The sequence below is a fragment of the Lepisma saccharinum genome, chromosome 4 (assembly GCF_977018435.1).
Source record: "Lepisma saccharinum chromosome 4, izLepSacc3.1, whole genome shotgun sequence".
Lineage (NCBI taxonomy): Eukaryota > Metazoa > Arthropoda > Insecta > Zygentoma > Lepismatidae > Lepisma > Lepisma saccharinum.
In genome coordinates this window covers 61,977,589-61,997,539 of record NC_139232.1, presented here as the reverse complement: position 1 = coordinate 61,997,539, position 19,951 = coordinate 61,977,589, and the positions used below count along the sequence as shown (strand labels likewise).

General features: G+C 37.0%; 1 protein-coding gene across 2 annotated transcripts in view; it reads left to right on the top strand.

Annotated features, from left to right (window-relative positions):
- The window catches only part of IA-2 (tyrosine phosphatase IA-2), a 619,991-nt gene extending 604,661 nt beyond the window's left edge, over positions 1 to 15,330 (top strand). For both annotated transcript variants that reach the window (XM_083120601.1, XM_083120600.1), the window contains 2 exons: positions 12,114 to 12,167; positions 14,415 to 15,330. In XM_083120601.1, coding sequence (XP_082976727.1) covers positions 12,114 to 12,167; positions 14,415 to 14,625 — 265 coding nt within the window. In that variant the 3' untranslated portion in view covers positions 14,626 to 15,330. The remainder of the gene's footprint in view (positions 1 to 12,113; positions 12,168 to 14,414) is intronic.
- Positions 15,331 to 19,951: the final 4,621 nt, after the last annotated feature.

Sequence of the window (19,951 nt, the reverse complement as noted above, 5' to 3'; positions counted from 1 at the left end):
TGAGCAAGTAGCAATTGTTCTTGTGAACGTGGAGGTTGAGACAAGACATCATTGCCTAAATTCACTGGTTTTCGCAAGGTGCTTTGTAAAGTATGAGATCTTACATTAACCTGCAGTAAGTGAGGACCCCTTATTCATAACTTCTGGACAATTTCTTGCAAATCTTGATGCAATTGTTGCAAGTGACGAGATCTCTCTGGTCTGTCAGGTTTCAAGAAGCTACTCAAGGACAATACCACTGAACTTTAAGAAGAACTTTTAGGGTAAAGATTTGATCTTTGGAAGATATAAGTGGAGCAAATTTTGTTTACCCAAAAAAAAGAAATTCATATTTCTAGTTACCGATCAACCTCTAGTCTAGGAGTAGTTATTCCTAGTGTTGCATGATTAAATTACTTGGAAGAATGTAGCTCACATATTTTCCAAGGGCACAAATATGGTGGATCTAAATCACATTTGTCATTTCATCTATAGTAATCACACGATGAAGACAATTGGACTTTCTGGAATGAACAAGCAATAGGACCACAAATCACATCCTGCAGGCTGATGATTATTGGTTCAATCATGTATCTAATGCAATCCACACCCATGAAAAAATAGGTCAACGGATGAATAAAGATTATGATTTTTATAGTGGAACATATTGAACAAAAACTGCATTTATTCATCTTTGCTTTAATAGCCTCCACACACACATCCATACATACCTGTCATGTAGAGTAAACAAAAGATCAGTGCACTTCCAAAAGAGGACCCGCAGAGCTTTGAAATTAGGAACAAATTAAAGAAAATCACATGAACGCAACACAAAAAGAATCATTAATATTGCTCCAACCTAATACATTTGAAATTTGTGCTTGAAATAAGCAACATACTTTAATAATGCTTTAGATTATTGAATGTAAGCAATGTTGGATTGAAGAAACATGGTGTAAAGGGTAGAATATTCAGCAATAAAGATAAATAGCATTATGAGGAATTTGGGGGCTTAATTTCAAATCATACAGATTTATTTGTGAACATGTAATCTCCATATAATACATTTTTTGAAAGAAAATTATTTTATATTTGGACACCTTTAGGTCATAGTGTATATAGTGTTTGTAATTCTTGTTTATGAAATTAAAATATGGTATTAGTCCTATGTCCCACAAACTATTTGTGTCCGATAATGCCAGTGATAAATTTGATTATAGTCAGGCACGTATCCAGGAATTCCTTTCGGGGGGGGGGGGGGGCTGAACACCATTTTTTAAAGGGATATTATAGATAGAACCTCATAATTGTATGTTTAAGGCAAGTGGTGTCAATTTGGTTCCAAAATGAAGGGGGGAGGGTTGCAATGAAAATTTATTTTCTCTTGGTAGGCAAGGTCATAATGTAGAGGCAAAAAAATGGGGAACAACTATCCCCTAAATCGTCACCACTTTTTAAGGCTGCCATTTTATCAGAATGTGAAATCTGAACATTTTTTCCCCCTCGACTTCTCTGTTTCCATGCACTAACATTGTGTGCAGGAACCATCTCAGTATGTGTGTTTGTCCATTTCTTCTCATCAGGCATCAAACCATCTGTGTACCAGAAGTGTTTTTATGAAGTTCTTACACATGCACAGGATGGACAATCAACTCGACAACACGAGATTCAAACTGTGGGCTGCGAACTGCATGCAGACGTTCTCGAATATTTCTCTTTGATTCGAGCCTGAACACTACTAATGTGTCTTGTCTTCCCATGTTTGCAGCTCTTATAAAAGCGAAAACCCACCAAATTGTTTATATTCAGGCCTAATCACTAGCAAATGTTCAAAATTGTCTGTCACAGCTTCCACAGTCTTGTCACACATTGGCATGGAAGAAAGGAAGTCTTCTAGAATACAGCTGGATCGCAAAACAATTAATGCATAGTAAAACCCTTCCGTTCCCAACACATCTAATGTTTCATCTCCCAATATGATTAAATCCTCCAGTGACGTTGGTGGGGTCATAACCCCATTTGATCCAGTATTCCTTTAAAAAAGAGAACATTAAAGACCGGAAAAAATGGCAAAAGGAGGACTGACCACCATAGTATGCGTAACCCCTCTCCCTTCCGAAAATCCTGGGAACGTCACTCTTTATCTCAGACACATTTTTCAAAATTAAGTCACCAGAAGTTTTTATCATTTTGTATGGAGACTGAAGTAAAGCACCTTGTACATGATCAAATAAATCATGAACAAGTCCTTGAACTGAATGTTTGAAAGGAAATGACGTCAGAGACAACGCCATTTTTCCCATTGGATCCAAGGTTCTGTCAAAGAATATCTATTTAGGAATGGTTCTAATTAACACGTATTTATTATATATTTATAATAACATGTATTATGTTCTAGAACGTTCCTCAGATAAACGATTCATACATGCCAGTAGTTCGACTTCTCTTATTCAAGAATATTCCCTCTCGCGCCTTCCAGAGATTAGAAATTACAACGAATCGCCCTACGTGTGGAGCTACCTTTGTTGTACAGCTTCCAAATACTGACAAGTCTCTACATAGTGCTCAAGTTTGCTGTGGCAACACTGAAAGCTCAAGAAAAGTTTACATGCAATATTATCAACAACAGGGTTATAGAACATTCTCTGTCTTGCCTTGATAAGTATTTCTCTCCTTAAATTATCATCACATTATTCAAGAAGACAAAAACCTAATTTTTAGTAGTGTAAACTGAAAAATTTCCTGATGGGGCTCAAGCCACCTGATCCACACCTTGGATCAGTGGCGTGGCGTGGATTTTTAAAAGTGTTACCGGTTATCAGTAGGACATTTAAGGGTGACTTGGGCGCCTCCCCACCTCATGCACCCCCCCCCCAATGTCTTCCAAGTAGTTCATATAATATTAATCTGGTACGTGTGCAATTCAATACTAGATTTTGGTAAAGTTATTAATCAGGAAAAAAAATGTTGACATAAGGACTAAAGTGAAATCGCAAACATTGGTTGTTGACACAATAATACGTAATTTGATACTTACAGAAACATCGAAGGCTACTTATAGAGCAGATCAATCCTACTTTGAAAATAGTTATATGATGCTGGGATCCCGGGTTCGAAACCTAGCTTGGGCATGGGCGTTTGTGATGTCTATTCATCAATTTAATCATATCATCACTCATCCCCATCTTCGCAAATTAGCCAAAAGTTGCACAAGCGAAGCAAAATCAATCAAATCAAATCAAAAAACTTCTATGATGCTGTCATAAAGAGAAGTTTTTCATTTGAATTTGAATTTTTGGGTGCGTCATGGTCATGGTCCATGTTATCCACATCTGAATTCGACACGTTTTTTTTTCACCCGAAAATAGAGTACATGGCCAACAAAAGAGTTTCGACAACTGCACACATCCACATAACCACGGATAGTCGTTATACCACGAAACATTGAAATGTCGGTCATATCCAGCAGACGACTTGGTTTTTAAATCGTTCAAAATAGGCTTTGGCCTCCCTTTCGCCACAATTTCGATTTTTTCTGCAAAATAACGAACCGAAAGATTGCTTCAAAATATCTTCTATCGCACGATTACACACACTGTCCAGATAGGATGAACCCGCCACCTCGGAACTCGGAGCAAGCTTCATAAATTAATTGACAATGCCCGAAAACAGCATAAAGACGAAAGACACCAGTCACAAAACTCCAGTGGCGTGCGGTGACATTTAGACTAGGGTACGCAAGAGAAATACGTAAGGGAAATCCTTAGTGGATAATTTACTAGTGGCTGTATCAAATGCATTCATATGCACACAAAAAGAAAAAAACTATTTCTGCCGCATTTTTTGGTATGTTAAAGGAAGCAGAATTTAAGCTTCCTTTATGCACACTAAAGCTGATTGAAGTTAGTTGAATTGAAATGGGATCTAATTCAGGATTTTTTTATATAAAGATATAAACTTAAAACGCTACCGGAGAGATTCAGATGTAACACGATAAAACATTTGTATGATATTTTATATACTTGTTTCGCAAATATATTCTCAAGAAACGTGCAGCCCAACAATTCAACCTTGATTAGTTTCTTCATGCAGCGCGATGCACATTGAACGGGAACGAAAGGACAGTCAAATGTTTAAATAAGTAATATGTTAATTAAAGGTTGAGGAAGAAATACGCACTTAAGTAAGTTTTTGCCTGAAAATGCCTAACATGCTTACCATCCTTCGTAACTCCTGCCTGAGACAAGTCCTCCAATTCAGGAACAGGCCTCCCATTTCGGATTATTTCCACTTTCTTTTCATAACTATATGACGAAAAAACCCTCTCCAGAACGTCATCAACAACTTCCAATTCCATATTATTTCTATTTCACCTCTTCACCGCACTGACAAAACAATAATAAGAACGAAACACTGCAAATTTCACACGCAAGACGGAAGAAACAAAAAACGTCAACCTCTCGCGGTAACAAGTGTATCCTTCCTCGAAATAGCCACTCACATTTGTAGATGAATGGATCAGGGTTGTCAGTCGACGAGATATTTTGTAGAATGAAGAAATTAAGGAGACTCGTAGAAAATGCATCAATGTATTAATCCCAACACACTTCAAAAGCTCAAATAAACGTTGGGCAGGGTTCGAAGTCCTGAGGGGGAAGGGAGGGATTTCCCCCCACCAATAATCTTGGCCTCAAAAATCCCCACACCAAAATTTCCCGGGGGGGGAGAGTTTTTGTTATAACAATGAAGGATAATATTGAAAACATACACTACCTCTTCAAGAGATCTTTAACAGATCTACACCAAAAGCAAAATATGTACAATAGAAGTAAAACAAGAATGCAAGACAAATATAAATATGATGTTAATAGAAAAACTATTGCATAATAAAACGATTCCAACTATTTTTGTAATTTATTGACATCTTTAACCCGTTAGTAAATGAATTAGTTTGCTACTTTATAAATATCTCATGTATATAAAAGTAACAAATTGATTTCTCTCTATGTATTTATTAATAATGCATTTTGAAATATTTAGAAATTCATTATTTTTTTTATATTGAATGACATTATAAATATGCATATCATAATTATATTATGTGTATATGTAATATATGCGCGCGTGTGTGTAGATTGAGATATCCCCCCCCACCACCAATATGATTTTGCACCCTTATGTTGGGCACAATGTAACGTCCATTTACATAACTTTGCAACGTAAGGGAGCGGGGGTACATTCGAATCCTATAGTAAGCAATGTGTTTGTTTTTTCTTTCGTTCATTTATATCGTCGGGTCAACAGTCAACACCCACCCTTATCATAAGCTGAAATGCAAAGTGACACGAATACAATTTTGATATCTAGAATGAGAAAGACAGATACTGAGAATGGTGTGAAACATGGAAATTGTCCATATAATTTTCCTCTGACACATTGACATGACGACGCCGAAAAGGGTTTCAGGTAAAACGCAATGCTCAGTCGATCGATCACTCCATTTCCCTCACCTCCCGATAAACATTTTTTTTGTCTTCCGCTCCGATTTGTATGTCAGTAATCAATTTTTATAACGCATTTTTATTGCAACCAAAGCACAGGGATTAATTTATCTAAGCGTGTCTGTCCAATGTTAGTAAACTAAACATTAGAAAAAAAATATATGTTGACTACTACCAACACTGCAGACGCTGCCAAAATCTTAGGTACCCTGGCTTCTTAGAACCATGTGCTTTGAACAGGAAAATGCACCGTGGGATGAGCGCGGGAAGACCCAAACATATGGTGGGGGTTGATCGGAGCCAATGGGGATTGCCCTCCGAATTTCAAGGGTACCCAACAGAGGCAGCAGCTTTTGCTCGTGGAAATCGGCAGAAGCCACGGTGGATGGGGGTGGGTGCGGGCAACACCGAAGGCACGATCGGGATCATTCGGGCAGACGTTCGGGACTGCTTGGAGGGCCAGGCTACTCGGGCAAGGCAAGAGCGTTCTCGGACGGAAGATAGAATTTCTGGCAGTGGAAGGGGTTTCGGAGAGATGATAGTTGAATTTTCATGCTCCGAGAAGAGAAAATTGGGGAAATTGGGAATGGGGAAAATTATTATTTTTTCTTACGGTGTTGTGGGTACGCAGTGAGTACCTTGCGTACCCAGAATGCACGCCGCTGCAAAACTCCCACTGCGCAGTCCCTCCCACAAACCGTTGTTTACTTTTGTAACACGTGAAGCACGCTCCTTGCCCCCTCCCCTCTCAGCATCGGCCCTTCCCCAATATTTCCTTCGGAACCTGCAAGGAGTCCAGTTCTACTAATGTTGCCATCTTAGTTCTTTTGAAACCAGATTTGCCCAAATCGCGAAACTTTTCGTTTCAAATAAGACGTATGTAGAGTAGATGTAGTCTTCATCTGTTTCCTAACTACTCCCACTCCCATGTTTCGCTAAATCCACTGAAATCTCATTTCTTACACCACTACTATTTCGTATATTTTACGTCCTTTGCTACCTTTAAGGCTTTCGCTTTATAGGATAATCGTGACGATGAGGATGCATGGTGAATTATTGAAATAAAATTATTATTTCTTTGTGTATGTAATTATTAATTTTTATAATTATGTAAGTAAAATAATAACAACGAACATTGAAATAACCATTTCTTGCTGAGGATTCGAATCTACGACACCTGACACTTCAGAGCGTGCTAAGATAACAATCGGGAAATTATGCTTGTATTGTTTTCACCCAAAAACAGTTCTACCACCTCAAAAACATTGCTTCAATCCGAAATTATTTCATTCCTGCGACAACGTATGTCAATCTCAATCAGTATTATCAACAATTATCACAAATTCCTGTAACCGAAATAATATTATATGTGTGAAATATAGAATTTTAGGTTGACATTTTTAGAAGGACAGCGGATCCCTTGACCATACCCATCCCATCCCTCTCCTCTCCTTCTCGCCCATGATGTCGAAGAAGGACAAAGAGGACTTTCATAATCGCTGATATTTAGTGTAAATACAAAATATCACTTGGTAGTTTGCTTTTGCCCCAGTGTGATTTGATTTTTTAAAATTTTGATTTGGCGATTTAAGTCCGCTTCATGAACAGTAATGCTAATCGGGACAGTTTAAAGTTGGATCCGAACCACTTGTGCCTCCACCGGGTATCGAACCCGGAATCCCTTGATTATAAGGCGGCGACGCTACCACTGCGCCATCGTTCCCCAGTGTGACTGGACACCTTCAGAGTAAGATAGACCCGATTAGGCGACTTAGCTCTTTTCTGTCAATTGAATATGGCAACACTGGTATGTTTCCGGTAAGGATCACAGGCAACTGCGCCGGCTAAACAGCCCGCCTTCTCCTCCCGCCATAACAGTCTTTCCCGCTACGCGAAGTCTTCCTTTGTGGGCTCAGGGTCCTTTCCTCATTTTGCCTGTGGAGGGTACCGGATCAGTCCTCCTCTTCGCTTTTGCCGGTGCCAGAAAAAATGTCAGTCTGCAATGTTTACTTTACGACAATATTACCAGTTTATGTACGTAATAATATTTTAAGACGGGTTCTTCAATTCTTTATATTTTGGTGTTACCTGCGGTAACAGCGGCTACATGCACGCCACGCCTCTGCCTTGGATACACACTAGTAACAATAACAGGGTTATAGAACATTCTCCATCTTTTCTCGATAATTATTTCTCTAAAATTATCATCACATTATTCAAAAACCTGAAATCCTAATATTATCTAGTGTAAACAGAATGAAACCCTGAAAGGGTGGGGGCTAGAGCCCCCTGATTCCCACCTTTGATACGTGCTATTAACAAAAACAAGGTTATAGAACATTCTCCATATTGCCTGAATTATTTCTCTCCTTAAATTACACTGTTCTACAAAGGTTTTATTTCTTATGTGAAAATAAGTTTTTCTGAAGGAATTTGGTATGGGAAATTCAAATCCGTAATTAGAATTTTGCTATCAGGGACAGTTTTTTAGTTATAAGGATATAAAGAGTCTTATTTTACTCAGATTCATAGTTCGTGATAAATGCAGGGAATTGTCAGATGAGCAGTTGGCAACATCTGCATCTGAGCTTCTGTTTCAGATGTTGGCAGTTCTGTTACTAAGCTACATGATGTACCTGCAAGTTATTGTCTAAATACTAAGCATTGTGTTTGCAGCTTTTGTTTAAGTTGATATACGTACTTTGCCTGTCAAAATCAACCAGGTAGCTTCTGCTATATCTGTGGAGAGTTGGCCTTTGCAAGGCAAAAGAAGAGGATTCGATCTATCATGAAAAAGTACTACAAACATTACCTTGGAATCGACCAATATAATCTCCACCCCAGCACAAACATTACTAAATTTAGGCAAACGTGCCTATTTTGAAACTGACCACCTACTTACTGATCGCAATGACATTAGTGGTTTACGAGGGTCACTATTTATATTTTAAGCCTTGGCAACACTGATTGAAGTTAGGCGCGATTTGATGTTTGCACGGAATCGTCTGGCATTATTGACCATAACGTACGTCAAATGTTTTGTCAATAGCTTCATTTGTGTTGTTTATGTTGCCTTGGAGATTGTGCGACAACAATAAAATGGAATTAACTCGTGAACATTTTCCTGCGATGATTTTTTACGATTTTCGACGTGGATTATCAAGCCAAGAGTGCATCGATCAACTTACTTCCACATTTGGCGATGAAGCCCAATCCTTTGACACTGTGAAACGCTGGTATAACGAATTTAATCGTGTCCGCCATTCGCTCACCGACAAGATTCGCGAAGGTCGTCCAAAATCAGTTGTTGTTCAAGAAAACATTGATGCTGTGCAAAACCTAATACTGCAAGATCGTCGTGTGACATACTGTGAGATTGGGGCAACCATAGGCATTAGTTCCACCAGCATATATAAAATATTACATGATCATTTAGCTGTGAGAAAGGTTTGTTCTCATTGGATCCCACACAATTTGACAAAAACTCAAAAAGACGCTCGCGTCAATTGGTGCAAACAAATGCTCAATAAATACAATCGTGGTGCTTCAAAAGACGTATATAAGATTGTAACAGGTGACGAATCATGGATATATGCATATGAGCCGGAACGTAAACAGCAGTCGACTGTATGGGTGTTTCAAGATGAACCCAATCCAACAAAAGTTGTTCGCGCTCGAAGCACATCGAAACAAATGATCGCCTGTTTTTTCGGGAAAACTGGTCATGTGGCAACTGTGCCTTTAGAGGAACGTAGAACGGTCAACTCTGAATGGTACACAACAATTTGTTTGCCAGAGGTCTTCGGTTAAATACGGAAAACAAACAAACGCCGTCGGATCATTCTTCATCAAGACACAGCTGTCACACATCTCGTCTAACAACAGACTTTATGAACAGTCAAAAAATCGAATTGATGGGTCATCCGCCGTACAGTCCTGATTTGGCACCCAATGACTTCTTTTTGCTCCCGAATGTCAAGAATAAATTGCGTGGACAACGATTTTCGTCGGCGGAAGATGCTGTTGATGCGTTCAAAAACCATATTATGGAGGTGTCTCAATAAGATTGGAAAAACTGCTTTGACAAATGGTTCGAACGAATGCAAAAGTGTATTGACCATAAAGGAGAATACTTCGAAAAACAATAAAGCAGTTTTCAATGCCAAATTCCTGTTTTTTTCATTGTTAGGCTCAAAATATAAATAGTGACCCTCGTAATGAACATTCATATGTTATTCTGATGTCACAAAGAAACGAGTGAAATATTAGAAGCTAACTAACTAACTCTCTAGCTTCTTAAGCCCAAAGGTTTATGGCTGCAGCAACACAAGCCTTCCATCTGTCCCGATCCTAGGCAAGATCTATCCAATATTTTCCATCCTTACCGATTTCCTTTAGGTCCAGAGATATTAGAAGAAATCCATGGAATATAATGAACATAAGTGGAAGATATTTGGCGACTTCAGGATAGTTGCATTGATATTGAGAATGCAACATGGCTACACAAAGTATACCTGCTTCCTCTGCAAGTGGTATACACGTGACAGAAGAACCACTGCACAAAAAAGAATTAGTCTCAACGAAATTGACAAGTGGGAGGAAAATTATACAGCATGTGATGTTCCTCTTCCCCCTTTTCACACCAAGCAAGGCCTTACGAAACAATTTGTAAAGGTTATGGACACAACTGGAAAAAGATTTAAGTGTATTTCAAACAAATTTCCTCGTCTTTCACCAGCAAAGCGAAAGAAAGGTACTTTGTGGGACCCAAATTAGAGAACTTCAGCAAATCCAGAGTTTGAAGCATGTCTATCAGACAAAGGAAAAAGAGCATGGATATAATGTTATATGCAATATAAATTTCAAAAAATTTATTATATTTTTTGAAAATAAGTATTATAACAATTCTGTGTGTGAATATTATGTCACATATCACATTTATAACTTTTAAACATAATATACTAGGTTTTGAGAAAGGATGATTAAATTATTCCATGAGTTCACTTAGTATTCGCCTTAAAATTGCAAGAATTTTAGATAAATTAAAATCACGATTACTCGTAAACTATTCCTGACAGAGAAAATCTAAATACAAATTTGAAATCGGCTCAAAATTTGCAATAGGAATCAACTTTTCCTCCAGAAAAAAGATAAAAGTCTTTTTTGTAGAACAGTGTTATTGTCACATTATTCAAGAAGAAGAAAGCCTAATTTTATCTAATGTAAACTGAAAAAGTTTCCTGGAGGGAGATGGGTCAAGCCCCTGTACCCCACCTTGGATGCGTGCTATTATCAATAACAGGGTTGCAGAACATTCTCCGTCTTGCCTTGATAATTACTTATCTCCTTAAATTAGCATCACATTATTTTATTTCACACCACAAGAAACCAAAAACCTCATTTTATGTAGTGTAAACTGAAAACTTTTGGCTGGGGGGGGGCTCGAGCCCCTTAAGCCCCCCTCCCTTGGATATGTGCCTGATTATAGTAGACAAGTAATATATTACATAGCACATTTGCTTTATTATATATGTGGTTAATTGCATTTCAAAACTTGTAGTATATTTTTCTGAATTGTGTATTCATGGTTACAGTGTTCTTTTTATTTGATGTATATATGCTACAATTTTGTAACATAATTTGTTTAATGTCTGCTCTTGACTGTAGTGTAATTTTGCAAATGGTGAGCATGTTCAGGAATCAATAAAGGAGGAAGAAAATGACTCCCTATCTAGGCAATGGATGGAGGCTGGGGGAGTATTGCCCCTATTAAAGCTGACCTAATAGGCATCTACTAGTTTCAAATGATAAAAATTGTAGCCTAGAATCAGGGCCCCTCATAAAGTAAGGGGTAAGAGGAGCACTGTTCTAGGTGCTAAACATTAGAGGGATAAATATCTTGAATGTGAGGAAATCGTAGAGAACATAAGTATATTAATAGTACAATTTCTAACTTGCATATTTTTTTGCCATGATTTTTGAAAGAATTACAGATGATTTCAGTTATTCTATAAGCAAAATACTGTACAAAAAAAATATAGTAAATTCTTCCATGTGACTAAAAAAATTGTACTTATCAAGATATAAGTTTACATGCTAAAATGTAAATTCATTCCCAACAATGCCAAACACCCCCTTTGAAAGAGTAGTAGAAGCCGCAAAATATTGATCAACCCACTCCCTTATATTTCAAATATGTATATATGCCTGCATGTATGACATTTCATCTTTCTTTTCACACTATCTTGACAAAAAAAAGTTCAATATCAGCTGAACACTTATCCCCTGCATAGAGGTATCGTGGGTAGAATGTTCACCTCTACATTCCAACATTTTACATGAAAAAGACTTATGCTTCATTTTTGTTCTATTATGTGAACAAGCTTGTGTCTATTAAATGTCTCAGGGCCTGCACTAGTCTGGGGCTGATGGCTAGAATCAGTATACAAAATGTGTTAAAAACCCTGCAGTATGTGCTTGTTAATGCTCAGTTCAGAATATTTTCAAAAGTTATAAATGGTTGGATGTTGGATCAAAATCTGAGTAATCTCCCTTTCTTATGCAATAGGCTAAGTAAGATTGCTTTACAATATGGTTTGTTTACTAATTTAATTTTTTCTTATTCTTTTGCAGAAAAGTCAACAAATCGTACCGTGGGAGGTCTTGCCCAATAGTAGTTCACTGCAGGTGAGTTATTAACAAATTACTTGTTTTATATAACAATTATGATTTTACTGGTCCTTAAAATGTAGGAAATGTAAATTTGATGGTAAACAATCATTGGATATCCAGTTCCTCACAATTTCTCAGTTTATGTCTGAATTTCAGTAAACTCTAATGCTATTAAACTAAAATAACTAAAGTGAAAACTGGTAAGCAGTCTAAATTCAGGTATTTCATATTACTTTTCTCTTCATAATTTTCAGTTCTTTCCTTGAAATAAAATGAAGTTGAATTCAGTGGCGTATACTGGTTTTAAAGAATGGATAATTTCCAACCCGTGTTTCACCCACATCGAGAAATATAATATGAAGGCATGTACTAGTAAAAAAAAACACATTAATTTTAGGGTTACACCCAGTTACTTGTGAAGTGAACTTCTCAATATCAGCTTCAGGAAACTGGTAGCAATGTTCTGTACCCAGTTCCTGGATTCTCAATTTCCATTTTCTTTCCACACCTGTTGCTTTACATATTGCTGTACGTTCTTCTGCCCTACGATTTGAAATTTCTCCTGAAATGATCTCGCTAAAAAGGCTTCACATGTAAATCTTCTATTGCATCCATTTCATTTTTTACTTTTGTAAACAAAGCACCAAGAAGGTGCCATCTAAACTCACTAAAGCCTTACAACGTAAAACAAATAATGAACTTTCAAACTGTCGAAAAGAAACACCAAGCTACTGACCACATGCATTCCTTGCACCAGTCTTCTGGGGGCATTTCTGACTCAGAATGAAATTCCATACAGATGCCACAAATTTCCTTTCTCACCTTAAAATTCCCTGCCTTGCAGTGATGGAATAGTAATCGTCTATTTCATCATTTGAGTGTTCATCCTCATCATCAAAATTAGCATAAAAGAGAAACATTCCTGGTGTCCTTATCTTTTAAAAAATATTCAGTTCTGTGAAAGAAATACACTTATGTTTATGGGAAACAATATAATCGGATATTTTTGCATAGATGGAATTAAAAATGCCAGCAAATAATTAGTGCAATTACTTATTTTTTAAATTTATTTAATCAAATTTGTCTTATTTTCAACATTTAATCTTTTAACTAAAAAGATTTCACACTTTTTAGCACATTTATATTCATATAGAAGAAATCTGTTGCCTGCAAGTTCACCAAGCCTAAATATTAGTGACCATTAATTCATTTTGTTCAGAATTCCCCCCATTCACACATTTTTTAGTGGAAAAGAGTGGTAAGAATCAATTATCTACCTGCCAATAGAGGAAGAGCAAAGGATCTGGGGTTGAGGGTGAACTCTCTCCCTGGGGAGGTTGCCCTGGCCTCTGAATGTGTGTGCTTGAGAAGCAATGTTTCCTTTCCCCGTGACAAGGGATTTAACCTGGGTCATCTCATCCAAGAGTCACTAATGTGAAGAAAGCATCTTGTGCTTTAACGGACAAACTGTTGGAACATTTCTTGAGCTGGAAGTAAAAATTGCATAAATGGAAGATTGGCTTGAAATAATATCACGAAGATAAAAATGGTCTTTTTTTAGAAAACCACAACAGGGTCATCTCCGATTACCTAGATAACCCAGAGCATAAGCTACGCTGCTGGATGAATTGTCTCTGTTTATTTTTGTATTAAGTATACCTTGACTCTCTCATCTATTCCCAATGATCCTCACAATCCCCTACATTCAGTATTCTGGATAAACTCCTGAGTGGTAAGTAGGATCTTCCAAACGCACAGCCATGGGAATAGGCAGCTGGGCAGAATTGCGCTGGTGCCACGTATAGGAAAAGCAAAGTGAGAGCAGGACAAGTCACTGGTTCCCGCACACTGTGTGGCAACGTCAACCAGGCTTCGTTGCCTAGTTCGAGCATCAGACCGATCTCTCTCAGGGGCACTTATGTGTTATCCCTGACCTTTGGATCAAGTACTGTCGGTTTCTATCACATAGATTGCAAAGGCCAACTCAACAAGATCTTTCCTTCTCTTAAACCTTCGAACTCATTGGGTTGTGCTCCGACATGGCAAAAGCGTGAACTTCTGCCACCTGCCTAATTTCAGGGCCGTGTGCTTAGGTTTGTTTGCTATATCTAGAGGTAACCTGAAAGGGTAAGAGCAACCAGTACTGATCATGTTACCCCTATCTGCAATAAAGAATTCCTTCATTGAATATAATGCTGGCTTAAGTTTGTATCTTTTGAAAGAAAACAATTATTACATATAGTCTTTATTTTTTATTTTCAGTGATGGAATTGGTCGGTCTGGAACATATTGTCTGATTGATATGGTTCTCAATCGCATGGCAAAAGGAGCTAAAGAAATTGACATAGCTGCTACTTTGGAACACATTCGTGATCAGCGAGCTAACATGGTGAAGACCAAACAACAGTTTGAATTCGTCCTTATGGCAGTTGCTGAAGAGGTGCATGCCATCTTAAAAGCTCTTCCACAATAAATGAAGAAAAATTCTTTGGCTATATGCCAACTATGCTGTGGAAAAGAGAAGTATACAAAAAAAGACACAGAATTGTAACACTTTTAATTTATTTGTACTTTTTTATGTTTCACTTTCTGCAAAATTTATATGCTATTTTTGATTCATGACCAATTAATATGAATATGAATGTTAAAAATAAATTTTTACCAATATTATCAAATTTCTTTGAGGAATAAAATTTATCACTTTTAAAAGTCAAAATAATCCTAATGATCTCAAAGTGAGAAACTTTCGCCTTTAAATTTCCTCAGTACAATCACCATGCAGAGATTTTGAAGTACGATATCAGAATACTTAGACTCAGCCCCCCAAATCACTTGCATGTTCATCAGCATGATGAAATCTTGGCAAAAGTATACCTTAATGACAATGTGAAGTTTGTGTATTGAGCATTCTGCTACATGCAGGAATTCTTCACAATTATTTTGCCAAAGGAGAAAAATATGTTGATGATACCTTGATTTCCCGAAGAAATGTCTTGCTTAATCAATTAATTTCCATTTGTCCTAAGAAAGAAATGACCCATGAATCAAACTTACACCTGGAGCTATTATTTTTTTAAAAAATACAGAAAAAAAAGATAATAGTTTCTGTAGGATACAAATCTCCTGTAACACAATGTGATCTGCTCTAGTGCTTGAAAGATGTATAAGTAAAGAAAAAGTAGGATTTGCATCACACATTGAAATGTCGGTACTCAGATTTGCAGTCATCAACTCCTCTGAAGCCTTCTTGGTCCCAGCCTCCCAAAAAGGTTTCTCATCCGATGTGTTGTGAATTTCAGTCAGTAGATTCATTGTGCGATGCAACCTAACCTAATGAACTTTTCACATCACTAAGTTTAAACGTGTTTTTTGTGTGTCGTAAAACTGTCATAGAAACAAAAAAGGCCTGAACGAAGGCTTTAGCTAGAGCAACCATTTCATTAAATTAAAAAATAAACATAAAAAGCAGAAAAAAAATACTCAAGATGAAAAATTATTTGGGGGTTATAAAAATTGAGAGAATATAGATGTGGTATTTTTGTTGGACCAAATTTTTGTTTTGTTTATGTATTCACATAACCTAACTTTGATTTCCAATAATGTATTGCACTTTTGACAGGTCATTATTATGCTTTTCAGAATTTTGTAGGAGAAGCCAAGACTGAACAAATGTTTAAAAGTCTTATATTTGCAGCTGAAACATACACAGAAATGTCTTTTTTTGTCTCATTTACGTGAGTCACTGTACCTGATTGTATTACAATTTTTTTGAGTGAGTACTTCCTTTTTTCAATTCATTGTGTCTGGATACCATATCTATGTTGCCTTCTCTAAAAAAAAGTTAAAAAAAGGTACTACTATGGATCACAAGCATCAAAATAGTCAATATTGTATGTTTAAATTATATCTATTGCATTATATAAATATATATAAGATGTAAATAAAAATTAAATTATACAATGTAATATATATAGAAATCTATTTTTGTGGAATGATTCTCTTGGCATGTACTTTATAGATGTAAAATTATATTTATGTGAAAAGGTCAAATAAATGCAAAGTGATTTGGTGGAGGCAAATAAATGCATTTTGTGTTAGCATTCAATTGTGCCTACTGATAAATGCTACCCTTTAAAATATCATATACTCGTAGTTTTTCTTACAAGAAGGAGATGCATTGTGATGTTTTGAATGGTGTCCCTTGATTTCTTGGATTATACTCTGCCCAAATGATATGAATGAATCAATGTTCGAAATTACTAAAAATATTTTATGCTACTTCCTCAAGAGGAAACATCGCATGAATGAATCATTTTTTGAAAATTTTAAGCCATGTCCGAAAGATGCAAGACCCTACTTGAAGCAAACATCCTCCAAGAATGGTCTCGCAATTCGGTCTTGAAGTCATAGACTTGAAGTCAAAGTCTTTCAAATGGCACTTCAACTGCAGCGTCAAATACGATCATTATATAAAACTGGATATAAATGGAATTAAGAATAATGCTAAAATATTTTTAAGAGCATCTAAAGAGAGGGGTTTGGAAGTTAGCAAAGAAAAAACTAAATATATGCTTACAGGCAGAAACCAAGTGTTAGGTAATAATCAAAATTAAATTATTAATAACTAGTTTCAATCAGTTTCCAAATTCAAGTACTTAGGGTTAGGAGTAATACTAACAAATTAAATGATATTAAAGAGGAAATAAAAAGCAGACAATTCAGGAAATGTGTGTTACCTTTCTCTTCATAAACTTTCTTTTCGTATATTATCCAAGTAACTAAAAGTTCAAATATACAAAACAGTAATTTTGCCTGTAGTATTATATGGATGTGAAACTTGTTTCCTACATTAAAAGAGGAGCATAAATTAAGAAAAAATCACTATGCTGACCGAGGCAGAAATTTATTTTATTTTAAAACATAAACTAAACCTAACATTTCAACCTTCTAGCAAGGTCTTCTTCAGACTCTGTACCAACAAACAAGGTACAAAACAGGAAGATATATACCTATACACAAAAATCACTCCCCTCCAGACACAAGATTATTAGAAAGTTTTTTTTTTTTCTGGAACATTCCAGCAAGTGGCCTTCCCTTGTCAACTGTACTTTCATCTGACAGGCGAATTAGGTAAATATTTCCTTTCATCTGGAAAGTGGTTGGACTCTTTATCTCACGCTCTTTTTCATTATCCTTTCTTTCTTCATTCCTCTTCCTTCTTCTACTCTTTCGCTCTTGTCCTTTCCACTCTTTCTAACACCTTCTTCAATTCTTTGTTTATCTTCAGTCCCCCATTCCAGTTCATTGTGTCTTCTCCTTTCTTCTCTATTTCCTTGGCCTGCTTCCATTTTCTCACTAGTATTCTCTTCTCCCTTCCTATCTGCTTAGCCTCATCCCACTCTGTGTCATGTCCTGTTTCTCTCGTGTGCTTAAATATCGGATCTCTCTCGTACATCATCCCTATGTTGTTTCAACCTGTCTTTCAGCCTCTTTTTCGTTTCTCCTATGTACACACTCTGACATTCTTTACATTTCACTTCGTAGATAATCCCTTCCTCTTCTCTGTTTTCCTTTTTCTTGTTCTTCGCTATTCTTAAGATGCTTCGCCCTCCCTTCCTGCAAGCTTTAAAGAATTTCTAATTAGGAATGGTTCTAATTAACGCGCATTTATATCCTCAGTATATTCTAGAACGTTGCGCACATAAATGATTTATAAATATTGCCAGTACTTCGACTCCACTTATTGAAGAACATTCCCTCTCGCGCCTTCCAGAGATTAAAAATTACAACGAATCGCGCTCTACGTGTGGCGATACCTTTGCTGTACAGCTTCCAAATGCTGACAAGTCTCTACATAGTGCTCAAGTTTGCTGCAACAATACTGAAAGCTCAAGAAATGTTTACGTGCAATATTATCAACAGGGTTATAGAACATTCTCCGTCTTGCCTTGATAAGTATTTCTCTCCTTAAATTATCGTCACATTATTCAAAAACCAAAAATTCTAGTTTTATCTAATGTAAACAGAAATATTTCCTGAAGGTGTGTGTGTAGGGGTGGGGGGGGGGCTCGAGCCCCCTGATTCCCATCTTGGATACGCGCTATTAACAATAACAGGGTTATAGAACATTCTTCGTCTTGCCTCGATAATTGTATCTCTTTAAATTATCATCACATTATTCAAGAAGACAAGAACCTAATTTTATCTAGTGTAAACTGAAAAATTTCCTCTCCTGGGGAGGTGGGCTCGAGCCACCTGATTCCCACCTTGGAGACGTGCTAGTAACAATAACAGGGTTATAGAACATTCTCCGTCTTTTCTTGATAATTATTTCTCTCAAATTATCATCACAAAATCCTAATTTTATTTAATGTAAACAGAAAAAAATCCTGAAGGTGGGGGGGGGCCTCGAGCCCCCTGATTCCCACCTTGGATACGCGCTATTAATAATAACAGGGTTATAGAACATTCTTCGTCTTGCCTCGACAATAATTTCTCCTTAAATTATCGTCATATTATTCAAGAAGACAAATACCTAATTTTATCTAGTGTAAACTGAAACATTTCCTGTGGGGGGGGGGGTGTCGAGCCACCTGATCCCCACCTTGGATACGCGCTAGTAACAATAACAGGATTATAGAACATTCTCAGTCTTTTCTCGATAATTATTTCTCTCAAATTATCATCGCATTATTCAAGAAGCCTAAATCCTAATTTTATGTAGTATAAACAGAAAAAATCCTAAATGGGGGGGGGGGGCTTCAGCCCCTTGATTTACACCTTGGATACGCACTATTAACAATAACAAGGATACACAACATTCTCCGTATTGCCTCGATAATTATTTCTCTCCTTAAATTATCGTCACATCATCTTATTTCACACCACAAGAAACCAAAAACCTCATTTTATCTAGTGTAAACCGAAAACTTTCGGGGGGCTCGAGCCCACTAAGCCCCCTCCTTGGATACGTGCCTGGCTCAGTACACCATGGTTATGGTTATTCCGCGTGTTTTGAAGTTATATTGAGTCTGTAGTTGAAATTTGTTTCACGAAGAACGCTTCACTGTAAAGCGAACGGACTCCCTGTAGTCCTCTTCTGCAACGATGATGACGTCATGCGCCGGAAGAGAGAGTTTTCAGGATCGGCTTGCATCCACCTCTTTAGTCTTTACACCATGGTCTACCCCATACTCCTTATTCCAAACCACCTCTCTTTTTAATTCTCTTCCTCTTTTACTTTTTTCTTCCTATTCTCCCCTTCCACTTTTCTTCCTTCTTCTGTTTATGTCCAGTCTATCCTCCTTCTCGTAGCCATTCTTTTCCAGCTGTTTCCATTGGCATATGGAAGGGAACGAAGAGGCAACTCGACATATTTGCCAAAGAAATTCAAGATGAAGAAAGAGGGATATTGTTGGAACTCGAAGTAGAAGAAGAAGACATGATAAGCTACCTAGATATATTGATGAAAAGGAAGAGAGGACAAGAAATTGAAACCACTTGCATCAGATGAAGTGTGCAGCAGGGGTATTCTGCCACAAAAGAAGTGATGTAAGTGAGTTGAAAAAAAGAAATTTTATAAAGAATATGGAGGACAGAATCAAGAAAATATGCACGAAAGAATGTGAAAAAGAAGGCAAAATAAATAGCCTATGGAAACAGCTGGAAAAGAATGGCTACATAAACAGAAGAAGGAAGAAAAGTGGCAGGGGAGAATAGGAAGGAAAAAGTAAAAGAGGAAGAGAATGAAAAAGAGAGGTGGTTTGGAATAAGGAGTATGGGGAAGACCACAAAAAAGA